Below are 24863 nucleotides of genomic sequence, written 5' to 3'. Positions count from 1 at the left end.
CCTCAAAAAGGATACTTTCTATCCTTTTTTAAAGTTCACCCGGCGTCACCCTTTCAAAAGGGTATGTCAAATTCAGTATACATTTTCGATACCCTTTTAAAGGGTGACGACGGGTGAACTTGAAAAATGGATACTTTTTACTTTGAGTGTAGGTACTTTTGACTTTGAGTGTTTAATAGTTCTTGAGCCTTTTTGGTTCTGCGTGTTTGTGTTTATTTTTCATCTGGGACTCAGTTTTTCATCATTCCAAGTTTGACACTAAATAATTTGGATGACAAATTTTATTCGTGTTTTGAAAAAAAGATGACTGGTTCATCAAATTTTCATTGACTTTAAAATTCATATTTGCGAAAAGAAACAATTTCAATTAACGAAAATCATTATAGTTGTAGAAAAATCAAGTTTTGATTGTGGTAACAGTTTGTTTTATGATATCAAATGTTATGTTAAGCTTTACCTTGGTTCATTATCTTTAAAACGCAATTTTTAAAATTTATTGTCGAACAAAACATTTAAACAGAAAAAATACATTGCATTAACTATAGTTATGGATGTATCCGGAGAGGAACGAAAATCGAACCCGTCCGTCCGGCAGGACCAGCACTTAATCGGTGAGTAATATTGTTTTTATTTCCCTTTACATTCCGAATGATTACACGCACCACGAACGCTGTTCTTATCAGCGAGTTTTTTATTCTGTTTTTTTTTTTTATAATTGGAAAGATTATGTCCAAGTTGTATGCATAGAATTTGGTCGCCTTTTTTCAGTTCTCTATTTGAAATTTGTGCAGCTAGTCGCGTTCTTTTAAGTGTATCGATTTTTTGTTGTTGTTTGCCATAGAAGAGAAGATATCAAATTTCCGAAACCGATATTACTTTCGTGACGTGAATCGATATTTCTCGCATGAGTGCACTGGAATCGGGCCTTATTGCTAGCAGCAGGAGAAATTTCTTTGAGAAAAAAGTGTGATTTTTACATGAAATGAAAGCTAACCGTGAGTTTATCATGAAAAGAGCAATATGTCAAACCATTCAGATTTGATCAATATGTCAAAACATTAATCAAAAATAAATTTTAAATTAACTACCCTTCTTTTTTATCATCGAAAACTTGTAGAAATCGTCAAAAGTCTGTTGGACAGCCTAAGCGGAGATGAGCAACTACGCAATACAACGGAGGCAGCACTGATTAGGATTGCGAAGAAGCGTTACGATGAAATCATAGAAGTGTTTTGCGAGTATCGGAAGAAGCACCAGAAGCTGGGCGAAACGCAGGCATCGATCATTCTGAGGTAGGCCGTCGGGTAAATGTTCTGCGGACACAATTCGCTTGAAACGTGCTTCTTTTGGCAGGGTCATCGAACATGTTGTGGTCAACTTGATGGATAAGATCAGCCACGGGACCGCGTCCAAGTGTGTGGAGTACAGTGTCAACGAGATAACGCGTTGTCCGGATCAGCAAACAACGATTCAGGTGCCGTGTCGGGAGATTCTAGTATCCGTAGGCAGGCGGTACTGCAAAGAGGTGATGGACGCACTCGCGAAACATGTCGAGAAGCACCAGGTGGCCCATTTTATGGTTCCCTACACAATGGGTTCATTAGCTACGGCCAATGTTATGGACTCGATTTCTTTGATTAAACCATTACTTGGCTTTATTCTGCCAACACTTTCCTCGATCAAACAGGACCACCTGAGACAATCTTACGCCTTTGCCATCGGTCGCTTCGGGGAAGCTTTCTGCGAGTACAAAGAACACCTCCGTCTTAATCCAAACGAAGAAACTCCAATGAAAACTGGTTTAACTTATGACATTTCGGACGAGGTGGGCATTTGTTACGATCTGTTCCAGAGCCAATGGTTGTCGTCTCGCGAGCCCAAATTGGCGTATGAAGTGTTGAACGCTCTGTCCTTTCTGTATCCCTTGCTTCCAATGGACAAATTGAACGATGGTTTGCTAAAAGTTATCCCGGCCACACTCGCCCTGTACCGTCGTAGCATTGATCGGAGTGTCGTAACGCAATATTTAGCATCAATCATCAAAACTGTCCTCACCCTGAATGCGTCACTTTTGTCGGGAGTTTCTGACACTATAATTGCGACTCTTTTTGATCTGGTCTGTGTCAACCCGGACTACGAGAAGCCACAAACGGTCAAGGGACACTACGAAGTGCTGCGCTGCTTCGACTTGATGGCTAATGACTTTGGCGAAAAAATCGTAGAGATCCTTTTGATACATTTACGCAGTAACAACGAGCGAGAGCGAATAAAATCGCTACTGGTGTTGACACATCTAACCAACACGTCGGAGACAATCATCGTTGAAAAACAGTCCGAAATTTGTTCGATTTTGAAATCGATGCTGGTCACGGAGCGATCAATAAAGTTAAAAATGATTCTGCTTAAGACGGTCGTCGCCTTTATGCAGCGAAATTTTGTGCACGAGCGGGAATTTGTAATATTTTTGATACGAGGAAGCTGTCGACAGTCCAAGTTCAATACCGAGTATGGCAGCAACGAAGAATATCTGGAATTTGTGAAGGCGTGCAACAACACCCTTTTCATACTGTCCTCAACCATCGGCACCATGGACGACATTCTAAGGATAGAATTACTGCAAAATTTCCTTAGGTGACAGCAAATGAGTCTTGTCCATTTGAAATTAAAGTAACTTTTCATCTCATTATTCCACAGGCTTGAATTCACCGACATCAGCAGTACGATTAGCAAGTGTTTAGCCAATCTGTTGGCCAAGAGTCCGGAGATTGGCGTCAGCAGTCATCCAGATGGTCGTAATCCGTTCGATGAGAACGAACCCAGCATCGAAGAGGTCCGCCCGCCAAACCCACTGTCGGTGTTCGTCCGATCGCTCGCACTGCTGGGCAATTTCGACGAAACGACGCGCGTTCAAAACGTGCTGGCATTTTTGAAGAGCTATTCGCCGTATTTGTACAAAAGCCGCCTGCTGGTACCGCTCTGGAACGAGAAGCTGGGAGAGATTGTGCAAGAGCTGGGCACCATAAATCAGAAACGGTACGATGCTTTACTGTTTGAGTTTATTCAGGCGACCATCAGAGATATCGACGAGAACAAGAACAAGTTTGTGGAGAGCGTTATTGCGGAAATTTACCAGCAATTTCCGCTTTATCAGCCGATTGCACCGGGAACAAACCAACCGTCGATGGAATTCCGCATTCCGATGTTAGATCGAGAGAAGCGCATGCTCATTAAGGTAAAATAATAAGAATTTTCAATCAGTTTTCGTGATTATCAACTCCCTCAACAAGTAAACGGCGCATCCGTTAGAATGAAGTGAGTTTCACTTAGATCTGGGTGCATCTGATGCTTCATTTACTCATTTCTGGTTCGGTTTTGACGAAAGTCACCCACATATAAATGCTGTTAGTTCTGGTGGAACTTGGACTGGTCTGACGACGCAGAATCGAGGAGAAAAGAAAACACATCGAAACTAAACTCCAAACTAAATCGTCTCATGGCCGTCTGATTCGTGCTGTTGCACAGGGGTGTGCATTGCCAGTTGAGATAATTAGACCATCGGTAAACCACATGGACTGTTTTTTAAATCTCAGAACCACCGCGCCTGAGAGGGATGGTCAACCGGAACATATCCGGAGTTTTTTTTTTTTTTTTTTTGAAAAGGTTCAATAAACCAAATTTCTAATTTTTGCTTTTTGAGTGTTTTTGAAACCGCCTTGAGTTGGGGGTATTAAAAAACACCCAAAAAACAAAAACTGAAAATTTGGTTTATTGGACCTTTAAAAAAAAACTCCAGATATCAGTATTATATTATTTATAGGTACTTGGAATGTTTTTGTCCCATTCGCCGGATGAACATCTGGTCGCCAACAAGGTAGATCTCATCATCGGATTGGCAAAAGCGGAAAAGCTGGAAAAGAGCGCATCGAACGAGTCCTATGAAGCCCTCCTGCAGGATCATGCTCAAGCTCTGGGGTACGTTTCGGTGGCGCACGTGGACATTCTGATGAGAAAGCTTCTTGCGTTGGTCATTGAAAACTCGAGTGTGAAGAAATCCGGCAGCTTTTTCTCAAATTTAAACTTCATTAAAGATAGTAACAAGGAAACGGAAAATTTTAAAACAAAGGTGCTCGTACTTCAGTCGTTGAACTACGTCGTTACACGAGCTCCGCAAGAAAAGGTCGTACAGCTGTTTGACGAAACGGTCATCAATTATCTAACGGCCCAGTTCGACAACAAGGAACTGTTTCTGAAAAAGTTAATCCTTCAAACGTTTATGAATTTGGCCGTGATTCTGCTGAACAATCCCAACGCACTACCAGAGGACCATATGAACAACTTTAAAAACAAAAACGAGCTGCTCAAGATATGTATGAACATAACGTGCGATGCGCAGAATGAGTACTTGCCCATGTTCCCGCTTATATTGACACTGTCCACGACTCTCATCAAATTAAATCGGGAGGATGAAAATGTCGACGTAAATGGACTGCTGAACACGGCTTGTTTTTACTTTTTCACCACCGCTCAAAATCTCAAAACCAAATTCAACTCAATCGAAGAGGACAATCGCAACAGCTACCTTGCAAAGTATCTAAATTTGTCGCTCCCAGAGCTGAACAGTTTCATCCAAGCCATTCTCGAACAACAAAACGGTTCTCCAGCCTGTCTGGACGACATCAACTCGATACTGGAAATTTGGCTAAAGGATCGCAACAACGAGGTGAGAATCTGCGCGGGTCATGTGTACAACAAAACCCTCGACGTTTACATGAAATCGATGAAGATTGGCTGTGAGGCTCCCTCAAAGTTTAACCAAACCGGAAGTCTGCTGGGGAAAACCATCCCACGCTGCATCGACTCGAACGCGACCGTGCGTCAAACTGCCATCGAAGTGTTGAAGAAAGTTCTGGAAATTGCTTGCATCTACGAGACGCTCACGATCGCCGACAACCGGGTCGAGTGGGTCAAGGAGCTGGACACGATTCGCGAGGAAATCGTAACGGACGACCCGAAGGACATTTATCGGATTGCGAGTCAGCTGGCAAACATCATTGCCCAACGGCTGTCCAACTATCAGTACGTTCAGTTTAGCAAGTGTCTGCTGTACAGTTTGAACGATCCGGAGCAAAGTTCCGCGATCGGGGCGTCGGTTGTGCTGAAATTTTTCATGCAGGTCAAGGGAGCCGAAATGTATCACGCGATTCCGGAGCTGATTAAGGAGTGTCTTCATGTGAGCGTTATCTATTTTTTTTTGCCCTGGATGTATTACAGATTGTAGAGAGAAACAGATTGGTCGATGCAAAATAAATCGGCACTGGCAACGTATGTGTTGCGCTTGCAACACTGTTAGTTTTGCTGAGCGTAAAAGTTGGATCTGTCAAACATTGGCCAATCTGTTTCCTTGAAAATCTGTAGGATGTATTGGTGTAACTCCATTTCTTTGATTGCAGGCGGTCAAAAACTGCGACGTTCCCAAGGCACGATCCGGCGTACTAAAATCGATGCTGGCCATCACCAAGCACCACCCAAAGCTTGTTTGCAATGAAATTCTTGGCCAGAGCTTGCCCCTCGAAGAGTAAGATGCGAATCTGGGTTGATCTATCGATGAATCGAAGGTAAACTTGTGTTGTTTGTTTTTATTCAATTTCAGTAACGTAGTTGATTACTGGAGAACTGTCGCGAGGGATGGAGAATTATCGGGAATTATTTTGGACAACTTTATAGGCACTGTAACGACTTCGTGCCTGTACGAACAGCAACACCAGGACAAGCCCAACGACGCCCATAAGGTCGTGACTTTGCAACCGTTTTCGATAGTGTGCGTTTTAACCGAACTGTTCAAAAGCCAGGAAATTAAGCAGGAGTTAAAGGCAAGATTTACGGAGATATTTTGTATGATGCTGTCGACGTTGGCCACGTACATCAATTTGCAGCCACCGTGTGTCCACGTGGTTTCTCAGGAGGGCAGTGGGAACGTGGCTGTCCCGAAGAATGCCAAGCGTACAAAGAGCGCCACCAGTCGGGACTCCAAGCTGAACCCGTGCCAGATTGCGCTGGACACGTACAAGACATTCCTTGACACGCTGGACATGCAGCAGATCTCGAACGTTCTAAGCGTGTGCCCGGATCTTGGCTCCAGCACCGATCTGAACAGCTTTATTGAAATCCTAACGCCACTGGCGGTCGCGACTGCATCGGAAGTAGGCATCAACTCAACAACGATGAAGCAAATCGTGCTGACGCTCAGCAAGTACGTGAGCAGTCCCTACGACAGCCAGCGGATCGCATCGACCGGTTTCTACTCGCATCTGGTTCCGCTGAAGCCGTGCGGGGAGATTTCATCGGTAATCATGCTGCACCTGAACTCTTCCCTAAACGATCCCAATCCGTTGGTGCGAGGCCTAAGCATTCGCGGTATGTCGTACTTGTGCAGTCTCACCGATCACGACGTTGACAAGTACGCGGAAATGTGTCTGACTGCTCTGATGAAGGGCATTGATGACTACAACAAGGACTGCTTCATTAACATCCCCTTGGAGAGCATGCGGGGGCTGTCGAAAATCGTCCAGACTCTGCCCCAGGAAAAGTTTGAAATGTTTCTGGTGTCGCTGGCCATCCGGATTAAGCCATTCTTTGAAAATGTCTCCACAGAGCTGCGCGAGTGCGCGATTTTGCTGTTTGGTGACCTTTGCCACCAGAAGGCAAACAATGCACAGAAGTCGCAGCAAACTGAAGGTAGTGAATCGGATGATGGGCTGGCCTCGGAATCGCTGCTGGAACAACTGAAGGCCAATTTGTGCTCACTGCTTTTGCATTTGTCCGAGGAAAATCTCCTGATTGCTAGGGTAAAAAAAAGCAAGCTTTCTCCGAGCTTTGTCCTGATCTCTGCATTTGCTCGTTTCACAGGCTTGCAAAATAACGCTCAAGAACGTTTGTGCCCTGCTGGAGACTACCAAGACGAATCAGTTGGCGCAGAACCATCTACTGGAGCACGGACAGCTGCAGTACGGAACCTTCATCAAGGATTTTGTCAAACTTATTGTGAGTGTGAACTGCAATTTCGCGTTCATTTTGGGTTTGCTGATGTTGATCGTCTTTTTTGCAGGGAGAGGAACTTCCGGATTCAGTAAACGATTTCATCGATGCCTGTTTGCCGTTTATGCGCAGCCAGTGGGCGGAAATTCGTGGAAATGCAGCGGTGTTGATTGGTAAAAATATCCCTTTGAATTCAGTTCTACTCGCAGTATCTAACATTCTGTACCGCAAATTCGCAGGTTTGCTCCGAATGCAGAGTCGAACGAGTTCGCCTGTCGACACGGTTGGCCACAAAATCGCTCAACTGCTCAGGGACGAGGATTGTGGCGTCAGGGTAAAAGCGGCCGAAGCGTTGGGTTTCATCTACGGTGAATGCTAGAAAAACTGAGAATCTGCTTTGCTTCGCTCGATGTTTGAGGTGGTTTATGGGGGATCGTGATACTGTTTGCTTAAAACCTAGCACCAAATATTTTATATCTGTTTATTAAATGCAAAATGAAGAACAAGTCAAAGCAAACGTTTTTTTTTACAATCGTTAGATAAAGGGAAAAGGTCGGCCAAAGCTACAAGATTCCAAGCATCCACAGTGCAATAAATAAAGTTCCCAGTCCTGCTGTGGTGCGCTAGTGTGCGTACGCGAAACGTCATAAAGCTCTATTCGCGATAAAAAGCTCAAAAATTCCGACAGATGGCGCAAAGCATCGAAGAATGACGATTCAAATTTTCGCTGTTCGGTTACATAGGAATGAAAACTTAAAATTGCATTTACAGCTCTTAGAACAACTTTTGAGAAAAAAATTCAAGTGGTACGAGTGTAAACTTTTTGCCCTCTAAAAATTTACGCAATAAAAAAAATGAAAAAAAAAAATTTTGTAAAAAATAATATTGTTGAAAATGATAGAGCATCAAAAGTTAACAAAGTAGGTTATTAGCTCGAATTTTTGCTCAAAAGTTGTTTTGAACGCTGGAATTTATTACTCTTCTCATTGAAAAGTGCCGGCGACAAAATTGGGCGAAAAGTTCACCGCCCGGAGATCGCGAGTTGGCGCGAGCGAATGAACACCGCGAAAAAAGATTCGGGGGTGCATTGGGGTTAAATGATCATTTTGTCATTCGGTTTAATTAAAAAATAATTATGTTTTCGTAAATATCGCTACTTTGATGCGATGTAATTCATTTTTACAGTAAATTAGGCATTGTTACATCAAATTTGACCTTTCAAATGCACTAGAATGGCCAAATTTTAAAACATCAATGTTTGCCAATTTGACCGTTTTACCCCCAATTCCCCTTGTAGAACAAAAGAAAAGTTCATCCGCGGTCTGTCAGCAGCGCGCTGTTTTGTTTGCTGGATCAACATTTGGAAATGTCAAACGTTGAAGGAAATCGCTCAAAAAATGGAAATTAACCGATTTCAAATGTTATGGCCGCAAATGAAAGGTAAGGGTGGCTAATTTTTGATTCCGATCTGTAAAACTAGTTCTGGTGAGGGTTCTGGGCACTGCGGCAATCGATTTTACCGGTGGGTTGCTTCCGGTTGCATTTGATTTGAGGAGAAGGTTTTTCAATCCACCAGGGGCTTATTCGGGGGCAACAGTTTCGGTAATCCGGAACTTCCGGTAAGTTTCATATTTGCAGTGTTTAGCATGAAAAACAAACTTAGACCAATCTTTCAAGCGTGCGCTCTTTTTGAGGAGGGTGCGCAAACCGAAGAAGAGCGCAACTCGGGGGAGCGTTATTTCGGGGTTTGTGCGCAAATCGAAGGAGCGTTATTGCAGGGGTTTTTCGTAAAATAGGATTTTGTTATTTAATTTTATTTTGCAATCAAACGAAACATTTTTATAAGGGGTCATCCACAAAACACTGATAATGGGCCATCCTCAAATCTGGGTATCCAAGAACTCCCGGATGTCATGGCCTAGATAGCTACCTGATCAACGGAGGTCTCGACGGAGGTCTATGTGGGTGAATTAACCATCGGTATAGCTTCAGATAGCTTTAGTGAACCACGATGGATACCCTTCGCCATGTTGGATTATTATGGGTCCTCCAGGAACTCCCGGGAGTTATGACCTGATGATTTACCTGACTTCCGAGAGTTCCTGGGAAACCCATAAAAATCCAGCATGGTGCAAAGTGTCCATCATGGTCCACTGAAGCTTCTTGAAGCGATACCGATGGTTGATATACCCATATAGTTTCGCGTTGATCAGGTAGATCATCAGGTCATCACTTCCTGGAATTCTTGGATGATCGATAACAACGTACCCCAACGTATCCATCGTTGTTCACTGAAGCTACCTGAAGCCACACCGATGATCAATTCACCCATATAGACAATAGGGTCCTAAAGCCCTGAGTCAATTGTTATGTTAAACGGTAAAAAACAGATTAAAACCCATTTTTGATCATTTTTTTTTCATTTAAATGCAAAAAATAGGACAGGACTACATTTTTTTGATGAATCAACTAAGTTCCGCTTAGAACGAGCTGTGATTTTTTTTTTAAATTGATTTAAAATCGATTTTAAATCCTTCTCGGTCGTACAAAGTGTCATTGTACTCAGAAAAATAAGCTTTATCGTTGTGAACAATAAGATCACAAATGTAAGCTTCATCTTTGGACCCAATTGAAACATCACTAGCGTGCACAGGGTGGGGCAACATGGGGAAACTGCCCCACCATCCTCAGAAATTTGTTCTAAATTTGGTCAGGGGGTGTCCACAAATGACGTATTTTTCAAAACGTCCATATTATTGCCCCACCTTCCTCAAAGAGCTGGGAACGCTAGTGTGAAACATATCAAACGAAATATTTGAAACCAAACCTGTACAACAACAAACAAACAGAAAAATGAGGCGTTAATTTGGATTCAACAAAGTATTTAATTCCTTTCGTTATTGCAAATCGACTTTTGATTGCATTTTCAGATTTGTATGAAACCTTGTCCATTGATGTTTTTTTATGGCCAAAATAGTTATTGTGCACTATTGCCTCATATTCTTCATACAAAATGGTGTCTGTCTATACACAAGTGCTGTGAATGTTTTCGCAAAATTTTCTGAATACCAACCATTGGCAAAGTTTTAAGTTATGATCAGGTTTGAATTAAAAACTTTTTTTTAGTCTACAAAAGATTATAGTTACAATGGTTAATACACCCTTATAGACCCCCGTTGATTAGGTAGATCATCAGCATGGCTTTCTACCTAAGGTACTCGCGAGTGTGTAGTAGTGCGGCTGTCAAAATCGTTATCTCTGACTCTCTCACTCCACTGCCACTGACATTGTTTATGTTTTGCTTTTCCTGGCACGGTCCATTGTTCGTTTGTTATTGTTTTGGTTTTAGTGGCACGGAGTCATGCACTCACACTAATGCAAAGCAAGATCGTGAGTACCTATGATATACAGCCTTGGATCATCAGTTCCTGGAGGACCCATAATAATCCATCGTGGTTCACTGAAGCAACCTGAAGCTATACCGATGGTTAATTCACCCATATAGACCTCCGTCGAGACCTCCGTTGATCAGGTAGCTATCTAGGCCATGACATCCGGGAGTTCTTGGATACCCAGATTTGAGGATGGCTCATTATCAGTGTTTTGTGGATGACCCCTTATATAAATGTTTCGTTTAATTGCAAAATAAAATTTAATAACAAAATCCTATTTTACGCCAACCCCTGCAATAACGCTCCTTCGATTTGCGCACAAACCCCGAAATAACGCTCCCCCGAGTTGCGCTCTTCTTCGGTTTGCGCACCCTCCTCAAAAAGAGCGCACACTTGAAAGATTGGTCTAAGTTTGTTTTTCATGCTAAACACTGCAAATATGAAACTTACCGGAAGTTCCGGATTACCGAAACTGTTGCCCCGAATAAGCCCCTGGTGGATTGAAAACCTTCTCTTCAAATCAAATGCAACCGGAAACAACCCGCCTGTTAAATCGATTGCCGCAGTGCCCAGAACCTCACCAGAACTAGTTTTACAGATCGGAATCAAAAAATAGCCACCCTTACCTTTCATTTGCGGCCATAACATTTGAAATCGGTTAATGTCCATTTTTTGAGCGATTTCCTTCAACGTTTGACATTTCCAAATGTTGATCCAGCAAACAAAACAGCGCGCTGCTGACAGACCGCGGATGAACTTTTCTTTTGTTCTACAAGGGGAATTGGGGGTAAAACGGTCAAATTGGCAAACATTGATGTTTTAAAATTTGGCCATTCTAGTGCGTTTGAAAGGTCAAATTTGATGTAACAATGCCTAATTTACTGTAAAATGAATTACATCGCATCAAAGTAGCGATATTTACGAAAACATAATTATTTTTAATTAAACCGAATGACAAAATGATCATTTAACCCCAATGCACCCCGAATCTTTTTCGCGGTGTTCATTCGCTCGCGCCAACTCGCGATCTCCGGGCGGTGAACTTTTCGCCCAATTTTGTCGCCGGCACTTTTCAATGAGAAGATTAATAACAAAACAGAATTCGAATACATAACCTCAAAGGGCGGAAATTTCAATCAACATTCTTCGCTCTGTTCTGATACTCAACACTAGGTGTCGCATGTCGTTTGGCTTTTGAACGGCAATACCGTCTTCTTTTAACATGTTGTTTGTGATCCTCGTCCATTCTCTGTTGTGCCGCCAAGCCGGCAAGTTTTTTTTTATAATAAATTATTGTTTAATCGTTCACGGCGAGTTTTATTACGATGACCATCTGGTCACGGCCACCTGTCCAACTGCCGTAAAAGTGGCGACGACGCGTGAGTTTTCGCGGAGTGATTACATCACCGGAAATCACAAGCGCGGAGGAGCTGCACCCTGGACCTGGCTCAAGGAATCGCGATGGCAAAGCGGCCATTGCAGTTCGGTCCGCGTGGTGGCCACGAGGTGCTCACAGAGCAGCGACCAATGGACGGTGCCTTTTCCGTCGGTCCTGGAAGTATCGAGCCGCCGCCACTACGTCCCGTCCGCCCGGTCAACCTGCAGCAGCTGCCGTTGACAGCGTCAAACGGTGCCCCGTCGGTCCCCATGCAGAAGCAGCCGAAGTACGGACTCGCATCCGTAGGCTTGGGACCTTCCGGGAAGCAGACACCGTGCAGTAGCCAGTATCCGGGTGTTCATTTAAATCACCCCGTCGGCTACGCATTCGCCGGTCATCTTGTGCCCTCCTCCGATGAAGTCATGGCCTGTTGCCTGAAGGTAATTAATCAAGGTTCCGAGCAGTGCCAACATGGTCTTCCCGCGACCGCAGCGCTGCCCAAGAGTGCAATGGCGGCGGCACCATCTTCAGCGTCAGTCTACACCGCCGAGTGTGAGGTTATGTCAACTGTGCGGCTGGTGCAAAGGCCCTCCAGATCGATCGAATCCCGCAACGTTCAACGAGTTCCTCCCTTAAACGTGTGCAACCGCACCGGGTGCGGCCAAGGCGTGCGTCAAGAAGGCGGCAGGACATCTCGGAACGTCTACAAGGGGAGGAAGCGGAATAACAGTGCCATACTAAAGCGACGTACGTGCACAGTCGAGCCCTTGGAAGCGCAAGTCTGGCTCGAGCCTACCGTCGAAATGGGCACGTCCGTCGTCATCGGAGAGCAGTTTGGAAGCCCGGCGCCACCAGCAGCAGTGTGTACCACAGCAGCGCCCACTCCAACTCAGCGGCTCGCCATTGAGTCCTTACGTGACGTCATCAACTGCAACGCGAAGCATCGTAAGATCATCCACTCCGCCGAGGGACCTGTACTGCGCCCCGGATCTGACGGCGTGGACAATAACGATCGCTGCCACACCACCGGTTCTTCAATGTCTGCCAAAAAGCAGAAAAGCACTTCTACGAACGTCAACAACCAGCGTCCAGCATCGTGTGCCATCGATGCCGTCGACCAGCTCGACCGGTGCAAGCGGACGCCTGCCGTCATCCCGGTCGATCAACGAGTGCGCGCCACCAGCCGTGGTCGCTCACCTACTCATCGGTGTCATCAAGAAGATCGAGAGTCGTCGTGTCAGCTTCAACCTCATCTTACATCAACACCGGTGCTCGTTCTCACAAGCCGAAAGTGTGAACATCAAAGCTCATCAGCTGTTCATCATCCACCAAGGACGGTGGCTGTACTCAGGTGGGTTCGTAGCATTCGCTGACCGTCCTCCTCCATGGCCACCTCCTGCTCAAGATCGTCCAGCTCGGAATGTCGAATTCGTTCATGATCTCAACCGCATCTTCCAGCACTGAGTCTGCAGTAGCATCCAAGTAACCCTGGTGCTCTTCGCGTGACCGAAGACCACCCTGCGGTTCAACCGTAACTTCGCTACTAGGAGGGAGATTTTTGTATCCGGACGTAGAGCGAGGTGACACCGGTCCCCGGACTTAGGACAATCGGAATATCGAATAAAATACGCCCGGTACAACTAAAATAACATTTATTGCACGAGTTAAAAAGGCCGCGTGTGCGTATCACATCGCGGGAGAAACACTTCAAACAATTACTACAAAGAACAAAGACAGCTGACATATCAATTATGCGCACCTCCTGCATCCAGGCTTGCCACAAATACAGATTTTTTTGGCACATACCAAACACTCAATCGAGTATAACTTTAAAGAATAATATTCTTACCAAAAACTGAACATGCCAAAAGATGCTAACAATGTTTATCTTTTTGGCCAATTTGACAAAAACTTCTCAAATTTATTTTAACTGTAAAAAAATCGTTTGTGTTTCGGGCCTGTGCTGAAAAATCTGTATTTGTGGCAAGCCTGCCTGCATCTCACGATGACAGCTATAGAGTTATCTAAGCCCGCTCTCACGCACACTAGCACACCATTTGATCTGCTGGTCGGTACAAAATTTAACCTCACTTTTTTCATGTACGTACACGCAATACATGCGCACGTAGATAACTCTATGCTGAGATGTGAGAGCCGAGCGACGTATGGAGCGCACGAATAGACCCGGGCTTTCTGTGGACACTCCCTGAGTGGTGTTGTCAGGGCCCCGGCGAAGCCAAATATGAGCTACCGAACAACATTGGCAATATGGCGTCGTTTGTTTACAAACATGGGATTGTTTGTGGACGAACCGAAAAATTTACTTTTTTGTAAAAAAAATCTATAACCATTGTGCAATAACATTAAGTCTTCCAAAACAGACAAAATTACGTTAAATCCCAGACCAGAATTTGTTTTATTATTATTTTTCGATTTAAACCTCTTTTATCGCGATCCTGATTAATATTGCACATCAAATCATCGTGCCTTTAATGTATCTTTAGTTTTCACATCGATTCGCTGTAGGTTCGTGTTAAAATTTTGAGATTTAGCATAACTTAAAATAAGTTGCAAAATTCCCATCTTCAAACATGTGCAACAATTTCCACATCACCCATGTGGGAAACCGATAATGGGGTAATTCATGCGTTCCAAACTGTCAAAATTCCAAAACGTCATTGCCAATCTTCGGTTCGCTGCTTTTGTTCGTGTTTGAAGTTTCGGGCCGAGACTCTGGGTGCTGTCCACAACAGAGATGTTGGGACAACTGGACCTGGGATCTGGGAACCCTGCAGTCCGCCCCAGATCTTTCCCACTCGGAAAATAATCTGGTAAATTTGAGTGTCTGGCGCTGGCGGACGTTTGTCGTGCAGTTCAGACACACTTGGCACACTTATCCTAGACAAGTTTTGCGTAACGCCAGATGAATCTGGCGAAAGTTCTGCCAGCTATCTGGCACAAAAATCAACCGGTTCAATCGGTTGAACCGTGCACGACCGGTTTGTGTCATATTCGCCAGAAACCATGGCAGAAATCTGGGGTGAATCTGGGGGAAATTCTGCCAGATGGCTGGCGCAAGCCCCCAGACGAACGCCAGAATTGTGTCCGCCATTTCCGACCGGGTTATCGCTGGGCTCGTCACTGACATCTGTGCACTCAAAATAGTTTTCACTACAAAGTTGCATGAATATATATGTGATTTTTTTCCATTCAGTTTATCATGTAAGTTTGACGTGAACTTCCGGTGGTACAAAAAGTTCAAGATGGTATGTCAGAGACATAACCGAAAGACATAGGACCAAACAATTTGAATGTGTTGTTGGATTGCTAGTGAAATCTGGAATAAGATTATTTTATTTTGTTTCATGGATTTGTCGGCAAAATTGTCATAAATGTTCTCCCAAGGTGAACCTTTCATGAAGGCACCGGCAACTCCAGGTTGTGGCCACTACGGTCGAAATGTCAATTTTCATGTTCAGTATCAAAAACCATGAATTTTGATACCCATATTGCCACAACTCGTATGGTTCTGTAAAAGACCCTCGAGGCCCCGGGGGAACCTGCTTTGAGATCACCGGCCACTCCAGGTTGTGGCCACTACTCTCGGAATGTCAATTTTCATGTACAGTATCAAAATCATGAATTTTGATACCCATATTGCCACAACTCGTATGGTTCTGTAAATGTCCCCCCAAGCCCCGGGGGAACCTTCTTTGATGGCACCGGCCACTCCAGGTTGTGGCCACCACTGTCGAAATGGCCATTATCATGTTCAGTATTAAAAATCATGAATTTTGATACCCATATTGCCACAACTCGTATGGTTCTGTAAATGTCCCCCCAAGCCCCGGGGGAACCTTCTTTGAGGGCACCGGCCACTCCAGGTTGTGGCCACTACTGTCGAAATGGCCATTATTATGTTCAGTATCAAAAACCATGAATTTTGATACCCATATTGCCACAACTCGTATGGTTCTGTAAATGTCCCCCCAGGCCCCGGGGGAACCTTCTTTGATGGCACCGGCCACTCCAGGTTGTGGCCACCACTGTCGAAATGGCCATTACCATGTTCAGTATCAAAAATCATGAATTTTGATACCCATATTGCCACAACTCGTATGGTTCTGTAAATGTCCCCCCGGGCCCCGAGGGAACCTTCTTTGAGGGCACCGGCCACTCCAAGTTGTGGCCACTACTGTCGAAATGGCCATTATTATGTTCAGTATCAAAAATCATGAATTTTGATACCCATATTGCCACAACTCGTATGGTTCTGTAAATGTCCCCCCAAGCCCCGGGGGAACCTTCTTTGAGGGCACCGGCCACTCCAGGTTGTGGCCACCACTGTCGAAATGGCCATTATCATGTTCAGTATCAAAAATCATGAATTTTGATACCCATATTGCCACAACTCGTATGGTTCTGTAAATGTCCCCCCGGGCCCCGAGGGAACCTTCTTTGAGGGCACCGGCCACTCCAAGTTGTGGCCACTACTGTCGAAATGGCCATTATTATGTTCAGTATCAAAAATCATGAATTTTGATACCCATATTGCCACAACTCGTATGGTTCTGTAAATGTCCCCCCAAGCCCCGGGGGAACCTTCTTTGATGACACCGGCCACTCCAGGTTGTGGCCACCACTGTCGAAATGGCCATTATCATGTTCAGTATCAAAAATCATGAATTTTGATACCCATATTGCCACAACTCGTATGGTTCTGTAAATGTCCCCCCGGGCCCCGAGGGAACCTTCTTTGAGGGCACCGGCCACTCCAAGTTGTGGCCACTACTGTCGAAATGGCCATTATTATGTTCAGTATCAAAAATCATGAATTTTGATACCCATATTGCCACAACTCGTATGGTTCTGTAAATGTCCCCCCAAGCCCCGGGGGAACCTTCTTTGATGACACCGGCCACTCCAGGTTGTGGCCACCACTGTCGAAATGGCCATTATCATGTTCAGTATCAAAAATCATGAATTTTGATACCCATATTGCCACAACTCGTATGGTTCTGTAAATGTCCCCCAAGCCCCGGGAACCTTCTTTGAGGGCACCGGCCACTCCAAGTTGTGGCCACTACTGTCAAAATGGCCATTATTATGTTCAGTATCAAAAATCATGAATTTTGATACCCATATTGCCACAACTCGTATGGTTCTGTAAATGTCTCCCAGGCCCCGGGGGAACCTTCTTTGAGGGCACCGGCCACTCCAGGTTGTGGCCACTACTGTCGAAATGGCCATTATTATGTTCAGTATCAAAAAGCATGAATTTTGATACCCATATTGCCACAACTCGTATGGTTCTGTAAATGTCCCCCCGGGCCCCGAGGGAACCTGCTTTGAGGGCACCGGCCACTCCAGGTTGTGGCCACTACTGTCGAAATGGCCATTATCATGTTCAGTATCAAAAATCATGAATTTTGATACCCATATTGCCACAACTCGTATGGTTCTGTAAATGTCCCCCCGGGCCCCGAGGGAACCTGCTTTGAGATCACCGGCCACTCCAGGTTGTGTCCACTACTCTCGGAATGTCAATTTTCATGTACAGTATCAAAAACCATGAATTTTGATACCCATATTGCCACAACTCGTATGGTTCTGTAAATGTCCCCCCGGGCCCCGAGGGAACCTGCTTTGAGATCACCGGCCACTCCAGGTTGTGTCCACTACTCTCGGAATGTCAATTTTCATGTACAGTATCAAAAACCATGAATTTTGATACCCATATTGCCACAACTCGTATGGTTCTGTAAATGTCCCCCGGGCCCCGAGGAACCTTCTTTGAGGGCACCGGCCACTCCAGGTTGTGGCCACTACTGTCGAAATGGCCATTATTATGTTCAGTATCAAAAGCATGAATTTTGATACCCATATTGCCACAACTCATATGGTTCTGTAAAGTTCCCCAGGCCCCGGGGAACCTACTTCGAGGGTACCGGCCACTCCAGGTTTTTTCCACCACCAATTCGAAATTTTTCATGAGAACCGCCGCATCATAGTGGCTTAACGCGGTCCGCTTCGCTCGAATTTCCTCCTTCTGCTGCTGGTGGTTCTTCCTTCTGGTTGCTGGTCCTCTTCTTCTATTGGCCGCTGCTGCTGCCGCTGCTCCGCGCCTGCCCGACGTGCACAGTTCGAGTGCTCGTTCCAAAGTGACTTGCTTTTGCGAAATTTTCTGCTTAAATAGCGGCAGAGCCGGAGAACGGCACAAAAGGGCGCGGTCTCGAATGCATACGCTCGCTCTGATTGGTCATCTGTCCGATTTGTACTGAAAAATTACTCATTTTGATTGCATGTTTTAAGTGCTTTAACTATGTTTAGTCAAACTATCTATGTAGTTAAACAATAGCTGAAGTCTTCCTCTTCGATTGGTGGTCCAACCGTCTGTATTGATTCACAGGGAAAAAAGATATAAGCGTTCAAAATGTCCCCTTTTTTAACGCTTAAATGTGACGCTTTGGATCGAATTTCTGAACTGGCCCCCCAATATAGTAAGTAGAGACATAGTCCTATGTCAAAATCTGCTGCGTACCGATATATGATGGCTGCTCACTTTTGCATCAGGTGGCATAAGCATGAACTTCATGTGAGATGTGCATGACATATCATGCATCATCCACATGATCATCACGTGGAGGCTGCATGATTTTATTGCGGCTTTTTGCTGCTGTTTTCTATTATTAGAATATTTCTTTTTTGTCTTATTAAATTATACGCTGTGGATACTTTGCATAATTTTTTATTTTCAAAACAAATAGAACTTTCAATACAAAGTTTCAAAACTAATCACGAATCACACTTAGTTAATACCTAAAACACTTTAAAATCCATCAATCTGCTAAAAAAAACACACTTGGGCCAACTGCAGCAACTTCTCGAAGTCGGCGACGTACAACCGGTCATCGTCCTTTTCACTAAGTCGTGAGTCCTTCTGCCCAGGAAGATAGATGTGTGATGAGTGGCGCGGAGCTTTGAGGTGCAGAGAAGGCTTCTGGTCCTTCTTGGTGGAATACTTTGCAGCAGCAGCAGCAGCGGACGGGAGAGACATTTAATGGTGCTTGTCCCGAATGCTTTGTGCCACCCAAGTTCGATGCCTGTCCCGATGGCAACTGGTTGACAGCCGAAAGTTCCAACATTGGCATGTTCTGTTGGATTTTGTCCCCTGAAATATACACAAGTTAGCAATAAGTTCATTTGAACAAAAAAATGCAAAATACTTACCATCTGGTTTTAAAGATAGTGATTCACGAACTTTGCCTTTCAAAGAAAACTCAAACTCACTTCAAACGCACTTTTTGCTAAGTCGAGCGCCGGGAATAAACTGACGACTGACGACTGAAATCCTCGACAACCGAACCAAAAATTTGCAGACAGGAAATTCATGCAACCACCGATGCACCACTCACTCAAACAAATTTTCACCACAATGTTGCATGAAAAGGTGTATGGATTTTTTTCCATACCAGTTTCCATGCGTAGGTCGCATGATAATCATGCAAACCAAAACTCAGCTGACTGCAAACCACGCCTCCAAATTTTCAGGCATGGATTTCACGTGGCATTTAGTTGTATTAGTGTGAGCTGTGTGTGTGTGTGTGTGTGTGTGCAACCAACCAAACGGGACCACGCGGTCACTTCTTACAAATTGAGTTGTTTCCATGTATTTTAGATTTTACATTCTACACATGCAAATAACTCGCATAGGCATTTGGTAGGTGTTAGCTCTGCCGAGCTTCGGTGACCCATTTCTACGCAGGCTAGCCGTGCGCGAGGTACCTCAGCTTGAATCGACAAGCCCCGCTCTAAAGAACGTTTGCGTCGATCGGATTCAAACGTTATTTAGAACTTCCGAGTCCTTGTCAAATGGACAAAAACCCAGCACGTATATAGTTTGTAGTAATAGTATTCCTAATTTTACCAATCCAAAGGACGGGGGATCGAACCCCGACTTTGATTTTTTGTTCATGTTTAGTGTTTCAAAAATTCATATTTTCTGAACTTTCTCGTTTGGAGCAGATGGGAATCGAACCCAGGATCATTCGCTTACAAAGCGAACACCGTAACCAGTCAGCTACGGCTGCTCCATATTTCCAATTGGAAGTTTCTCACCCGAAAAGCAGAATCATCCGTCAAACCGGCACCGGCACAGTCGCATTGGACTCGACCAAAACGGTAAGGGCGTTGTAGCTTGAAGATGTCAACCGCAATTGATGACTCCCGTCGGATGCTACAGGTCATCATAAAATCTGCAAGAACATCGCAGGAACCCACCACAACCGTACCGAGCTCTAGCACTATCGTTCATTCAAAGAACACAACAACACGAAAATTTTTTCAAAATTTTCGAACCGCGTATTCTCGGACACCGGAGTTGACACCCATTTCAAAACAAAAAAAAAAAACTTCTTCAAGCAGCTTGACAAAAGATCTGCCATCGTAATCCACTTTTGTCGGTTTATCGCCCGACAACTTGAAATCTCAGCAGGCGTTGTAATCACTATCACCATCCAGCAAAAGCTGACCAAGTTTCATCGCCCCAGGCAACGTTCTTCCGTGGACTTCGCTCACTCAGCTTGGACAACTTACTCCACTATTTATCTTTTTTATTTTTTTTCACAAATTATCACACAAATGCACGAATTTGCTCCCTCTTCTAAAATTCAATAAAACACCAAAAGCACACCTCACAGCAGCTACACGCAAAATTAGTCATGTCCACGGAACTTGGGCAATAAGAAACCGGATTTCCAACCGGAACAGTCCGTAAACGGCAAGACACCGTCAGCACTACAACAAATCACGCACAAAACGTAAAGACCGACCAAACTAATTAACTAAAATTCCATTAGAAAAAATATTTTTCAAATTCAAAGAATAAACGAAAAAACGCGGAGCAAAAACATAAAACGTCACGACGCGCGCACGGCTTACTTCGATCTCCATTAGTTGTATTAGTGTGAGCTGTGTGAAAATCAAGCAGATTTGACATGAATGCACTGTGACAGTTGCATGACTCATGCAAAACGATGTTTTCAACCAAAAAATTATTGTCACTGGAATTTTCATGCAATATTGTGGTGAAAGGTTTTTTGAGTGTGGTAACAGCTGATAGATGCTAATAAGCAATACCGTCTTTTAACATGTTGTTTGTGATCCTCGTCCATTCTCTGTTGTGCCGCCAAGCCGGACAGTTCTTTTATAATAAATTATTGTTTAATCGTTTACGGCGAGTTTTATTACGATGACCATCTGGTCACGGCCACCTGTCCAACTGCCGTAACAATGTGCCTTTGGAGCGGAACTGACTGTATCGGCAGTCCTGTTTGCGACTGTCGTAATCAGGGAAGCGATCCGCCAAATGTTGATTGTTAGTATTCCTGGTTATGAGAATCTGAACAGTATCGAGAAATTAAAAGTGCAACATGGAGTGAAACTTTCTGTGCAGTTGCTGTGAAGTTTACCTTGGAATTTGCAAAAGTTTCACTCCATGTTACTGGCTCACACGAGGGCTCACATCTCTCTTTTTAATTTCTTGGTAGCTCTGGACTTGCACCAGTTCCCTATCCTCATGCCTCCCCGTATACTAGATGATGACTTGAACATCTGTCTAGCTGGCGGCCGACCATGGCTTTTTTGTTTCGAATCGTGGTGATTGCCTATCATGACGAAGCAAGCACTCAAAAAACTGTTCACCACAATGTTGCATGAAAATTCCAGTCGCAGCCAATGGTTGGTTCAAAATAACGATTCACATGAGTCATGCAACTGTCACAGTGTTTTCATGTCAACCCTGCTTGATTTTCACATGGCCTGCACTCACACAACAAAATGTTGCATGAAACCCATGCTTGAAAATTTGGAGGCGTGGCATGTATGTCAGCTGTTTTTTGGTTTGCCTGAAATTCTAGTCTAATCCGCATGGAAACTGGGATGGAAAAAAATCATACACCAATTCATGCAACATTGTGGTGAAAAGTTATGAGAGTGAGCATTCGGCTTCTTGTGGTGAGAGCGGTGAGAGCTTTCGGCCTCGAGTTTATTTTGACGTGAATTTCCTGCGTGAAAAATGGAAGAGAGTGTGGAATTCGCTGTCGAAATCGGGTCGGATTCGTCGGACGATTTTACAGGTAATTGGAACAAATCTGCTAAAAAACATGGAAATAATTGCAATTTTCTTGAAAAGATTATCAACAGACTCGGTTTATTTACGAAAAAGAAGACCAGGAAGAAAATACCGTGGACCAGTTAGGTGTGAAGTTGGAGGAAAAGTCCGGTCAGCAAGGTGACGGTTCAGATAATCTTCCGTTGGCGTTTTCCATCCAAGAACGGCTATCCACTGTAGCCAAACAGTTCCCCGTTGAAACCTTAACTTTCCTGGAGCAGGATATCGCTTCGGAACGCCCGAATCGCCACCCGCTGGCGGCGAACATCAGCGACGGCGGCCCGTCGTTTGTGAGCCGGATCCCGGCGGCGCAGAAGTCGGACGAGGGCAAAACTGCGATACAGTACCAAGGTAAACAAAAAGAATTTGTTTTGTTAACAAAAGTTTACAATGCTTTGTATCTCTTTTTGTAGTTTCTCAAGCTGGCCACCACGCAAAAAGCTCGAATCTCCAGGAGCAGAACATCGCTTCGGAACGCTCGAATCGCTACCCGCTGGCGGCGGACATCAGCGACGGAGACCTGTCGTTTGTGAACCGGATTACAAACCAGATCCCGGCGGCGCAGAATTCGGACGAGGGCAAAACTGCGATACAGTACCAAGGTAAACAAAAAATATTAAATTTTCTGTAGACAATCCGTATAACAATGTTTTGTTTTCCTCCGGCTCGCCAAATCTCGGAAAACGAAATTCTCCAGAAGAACATCCTGCCCGTAGTCTCGATTCGCCATCCGCTGGCGCAGATCAACAACGGAGGACCAAAATTCATCAGAAGTCTAACCAGTTCCCGACGACGCAGACGTCGGACGAAGGCAAAACTTCCAAACGGTACCAAGGTAAACAAAACAAAAATATCTGTAAACAAAAGTTTGTAATGTTTTGTGTCCATTCTTGCAGTTGCTCCAGTTGGTGCTTCGGGAGGCTCGGATCGTCACAAGCTGGCGACGGACATCAGCGATGGAGGCCTGTCGTTTGTGAGTCGGATTACGAACCAGATCCCAGCGGCGCAGACATCGGACGAGTGCAAAACTGCGAAACAGTACCAAGGTAAACAAATAATTAAAATTTTGTGCAGACAAACCGTTTACTATGTTTTGTTTCCTTTTTTTAGTTGCTCCGGCTGGCCACACAGCGGAAAACTCGACTCTCCAGGAGCACTGCTTTTCCGAAGAGTACCGTTCGCAGGCTGGTATCACCATCGAGGAACTGCAAATCGTGACTTATCGTGAGAGAAATCAGTACGAGGTTGTGCAGTCTCCAGCTGGGGACCAAACTGTTTTTCTGATTTATAATCAGGGTAAATTATACAAAAAAATCAAGTGTCAACCAAACAGTAACAATGTTTCTTTACCTTCTTACAGATGCGACAGCCAGCCACGGAGACACGGAGAACTTGATCTTTCAATACCGAGACGACCTTTCCAAAGTCTCAAATAACATTCCGCTGTTGGATATCACCGCTGGAGGATCAAACTTGGCTGGGAGTCCGCCTGCACCGATTGGATCTGCTGTTTCTTCTAGCGGTGTGAGGACGATCTTTTCTCCAAACGTACTATTAAACCTGCTAAACTCGACGATTACTGGAAGAGCAATCATTGAAAGTGCTGCCTTGGGTAAGCTGTCTGAGTCGAATCAAACTGAACTGGATCTTCTGGACCTATCTTCAACATGATGAACTTTAGAAATGAGGCTAAACACAAAAGATTTAAAGTTTACAGACACGTTATGAGTTGCAGAAGAAACATTTATTACACACTTTGTGTTAAAGCTTATCTACAGTTCACAAACTCTTTTCTTAATCAATCGTTTTTTGTAACAGACGATATAGAAATCTTTAAACTGGTAAATTTAAGATTAAGAAATTATTTTGGCATTTTAAGCCAACCGTTGATCATCGAATCGGACTTTAACGTCATGGTAGCAAACAAAATAGTTTATAAAGGGACAACTTATAAATCGAACACTTTTTTAACCGTGTTCATTGAAAGCAGATTGTTGCTTTTCGAAATTATCGACATTATTTCTTTCAACGCAAAATTTTATTTTGTAGTTCAATACTGGGAAGTTTCTTCTTATAATGAGCACTACATGGCATACGAAACGAGCGGAAGCCTTCCGATTGTCGATATAATCTCCGTTGATTTTTTTACAAGGCCACCCATCGTGATATTTTGTATTAATAATAAGTTTCTATTCAGGGTTAAGAAAAGTTTTAGCTAGGCTCAACTCATGTATTATTGTTTAAATAAATGTATTTGAAGTACTGTAAAAGTCGTTTAATTAAGGTAAACAATCAGAGTTGAATTGTAAAAGTCCAGTTTTCGTCATCACAAAAATCCGCTTCACAAAAAGGGCATTATTTCAGCGTTCGTGCAAATAAATTTGATTAAAATTCTAAATTTTCTTACCTTGTGTTCCATCAAATGTGTTTTACGCATAATATTGATACTACTAGCTCAGTTTTACCAAAACGAACGTAAAACACATTATTCGAACGAACGCAAGATAAAAAAAAATGAATTTATGAATAGAAATGTTTGCACAAGCGCTGTGGAGGATCGGTATCACGGTACAACCCATTACAAATCCCAAGACAATTTTAGTAGAATTCACATGAAAATCCGGCAACATCATTCTTTCTGCGCATGAATAACACATGAAAATCCAATACTAATCACAGGACAATACGGAAAGAGTCACATGAAAATCCAGCGAAGTACATCTGATGCGCATGCAAGCTTGTTTTCTATGTGTGTGTCAGCTGATTTTTGAAGTGCATGAAATTCTAGTGACATCCGCATGGAAACCGGTTTGGAAAACCACATACCTTTTCATGCAACATTGTGGTGAACAATTTTTTGAGTGAGGGGTTGGAAACTCTTAGAGCT

The 24863-nt window shown here is 44.0% G+C and overlaps 2 protein-coding genes across 3 annotated transcripts; both read left to right on the top strand.

Moving 5' to 3' along the window:
- The first annotated feature begins 232 nt into the window (after positions 1-232).
- Positions 233-7547, top strand: LOC6041905 (maestro heat-like repeat-containing protein family member 1). Of its 2 annotated transcripts, none has more exons than XM_038252594.1 (10): positions 233-611; positions 1118-1292; positions 1354-2631; positions 2695-3232; positions 3818-5230; positions 5451-5575; positions 5651-6845; positions 6907-7041; positions 7106-7208; positions 7275-7547. In XM_038252594.1, the coding sequence occupies exons 1-10, from the start codon at positions 548-550 to the stop codon at positions 7412-7414; spliced, it is 5166 nt and encodes a 1721-aa protein (XP_038108522.1). In that variant the 5' UTR covers positions 233-547; the 3' UTR covers positions 7415-7547. The 2 variants fall into 2 exon arrangements, with proteins under 2 accessions (XP_038108522.1, XP_038108531.1); XM_038252603.1 differs by lacking the exon at positions 233-611 and adding an exon at positions 821-995.
- Positions 7548-19820: 12273 nt separating this feature from the next.
- Positions 19821-24321, top strand: LOC6039713. Its single transcript, XM_038249187.1, has 8 exons — positions 19821-21181; positions 21791-21941; positions 21998-22327; positions 22390-22578; positions 22674-22811; positions 22873-23022; positions 23087-23272; positions 23337-24321. Exons 2-8 carry the CDS (start codon positions 21881-21883, stop codon positions 23645-23647), a joined length of 1365 nt encoding a protein of 454 aa, XP_038105115.1. The 5' UTR covers positions 19821-21181; positions 21791-21880; the 3' UTR covers positions 23648-24321.
- Positions 24322-24863: the final 542 nt, after the last annotated feature.

The sequence above is a fragment of the Culex quinquefasciatus genome, chromosome 1, assembly GCF_015732765.1.
Source record: "Culex quinquefasciatus strain JHB chromosome 1, VPISU_Cqui_1.0_pri_paternal, whole genome shotgun sequence".
NCBI lineage: Eukaryota > Metazoa > Arthropoda > Insecta > Diptera > Culicidae > Culex > Culex quinquefasciatus.
Note: the sequence above shows the minus strand (reverse complement) of the source record. Positions and strands in the feature narration are given on the sequence as shown.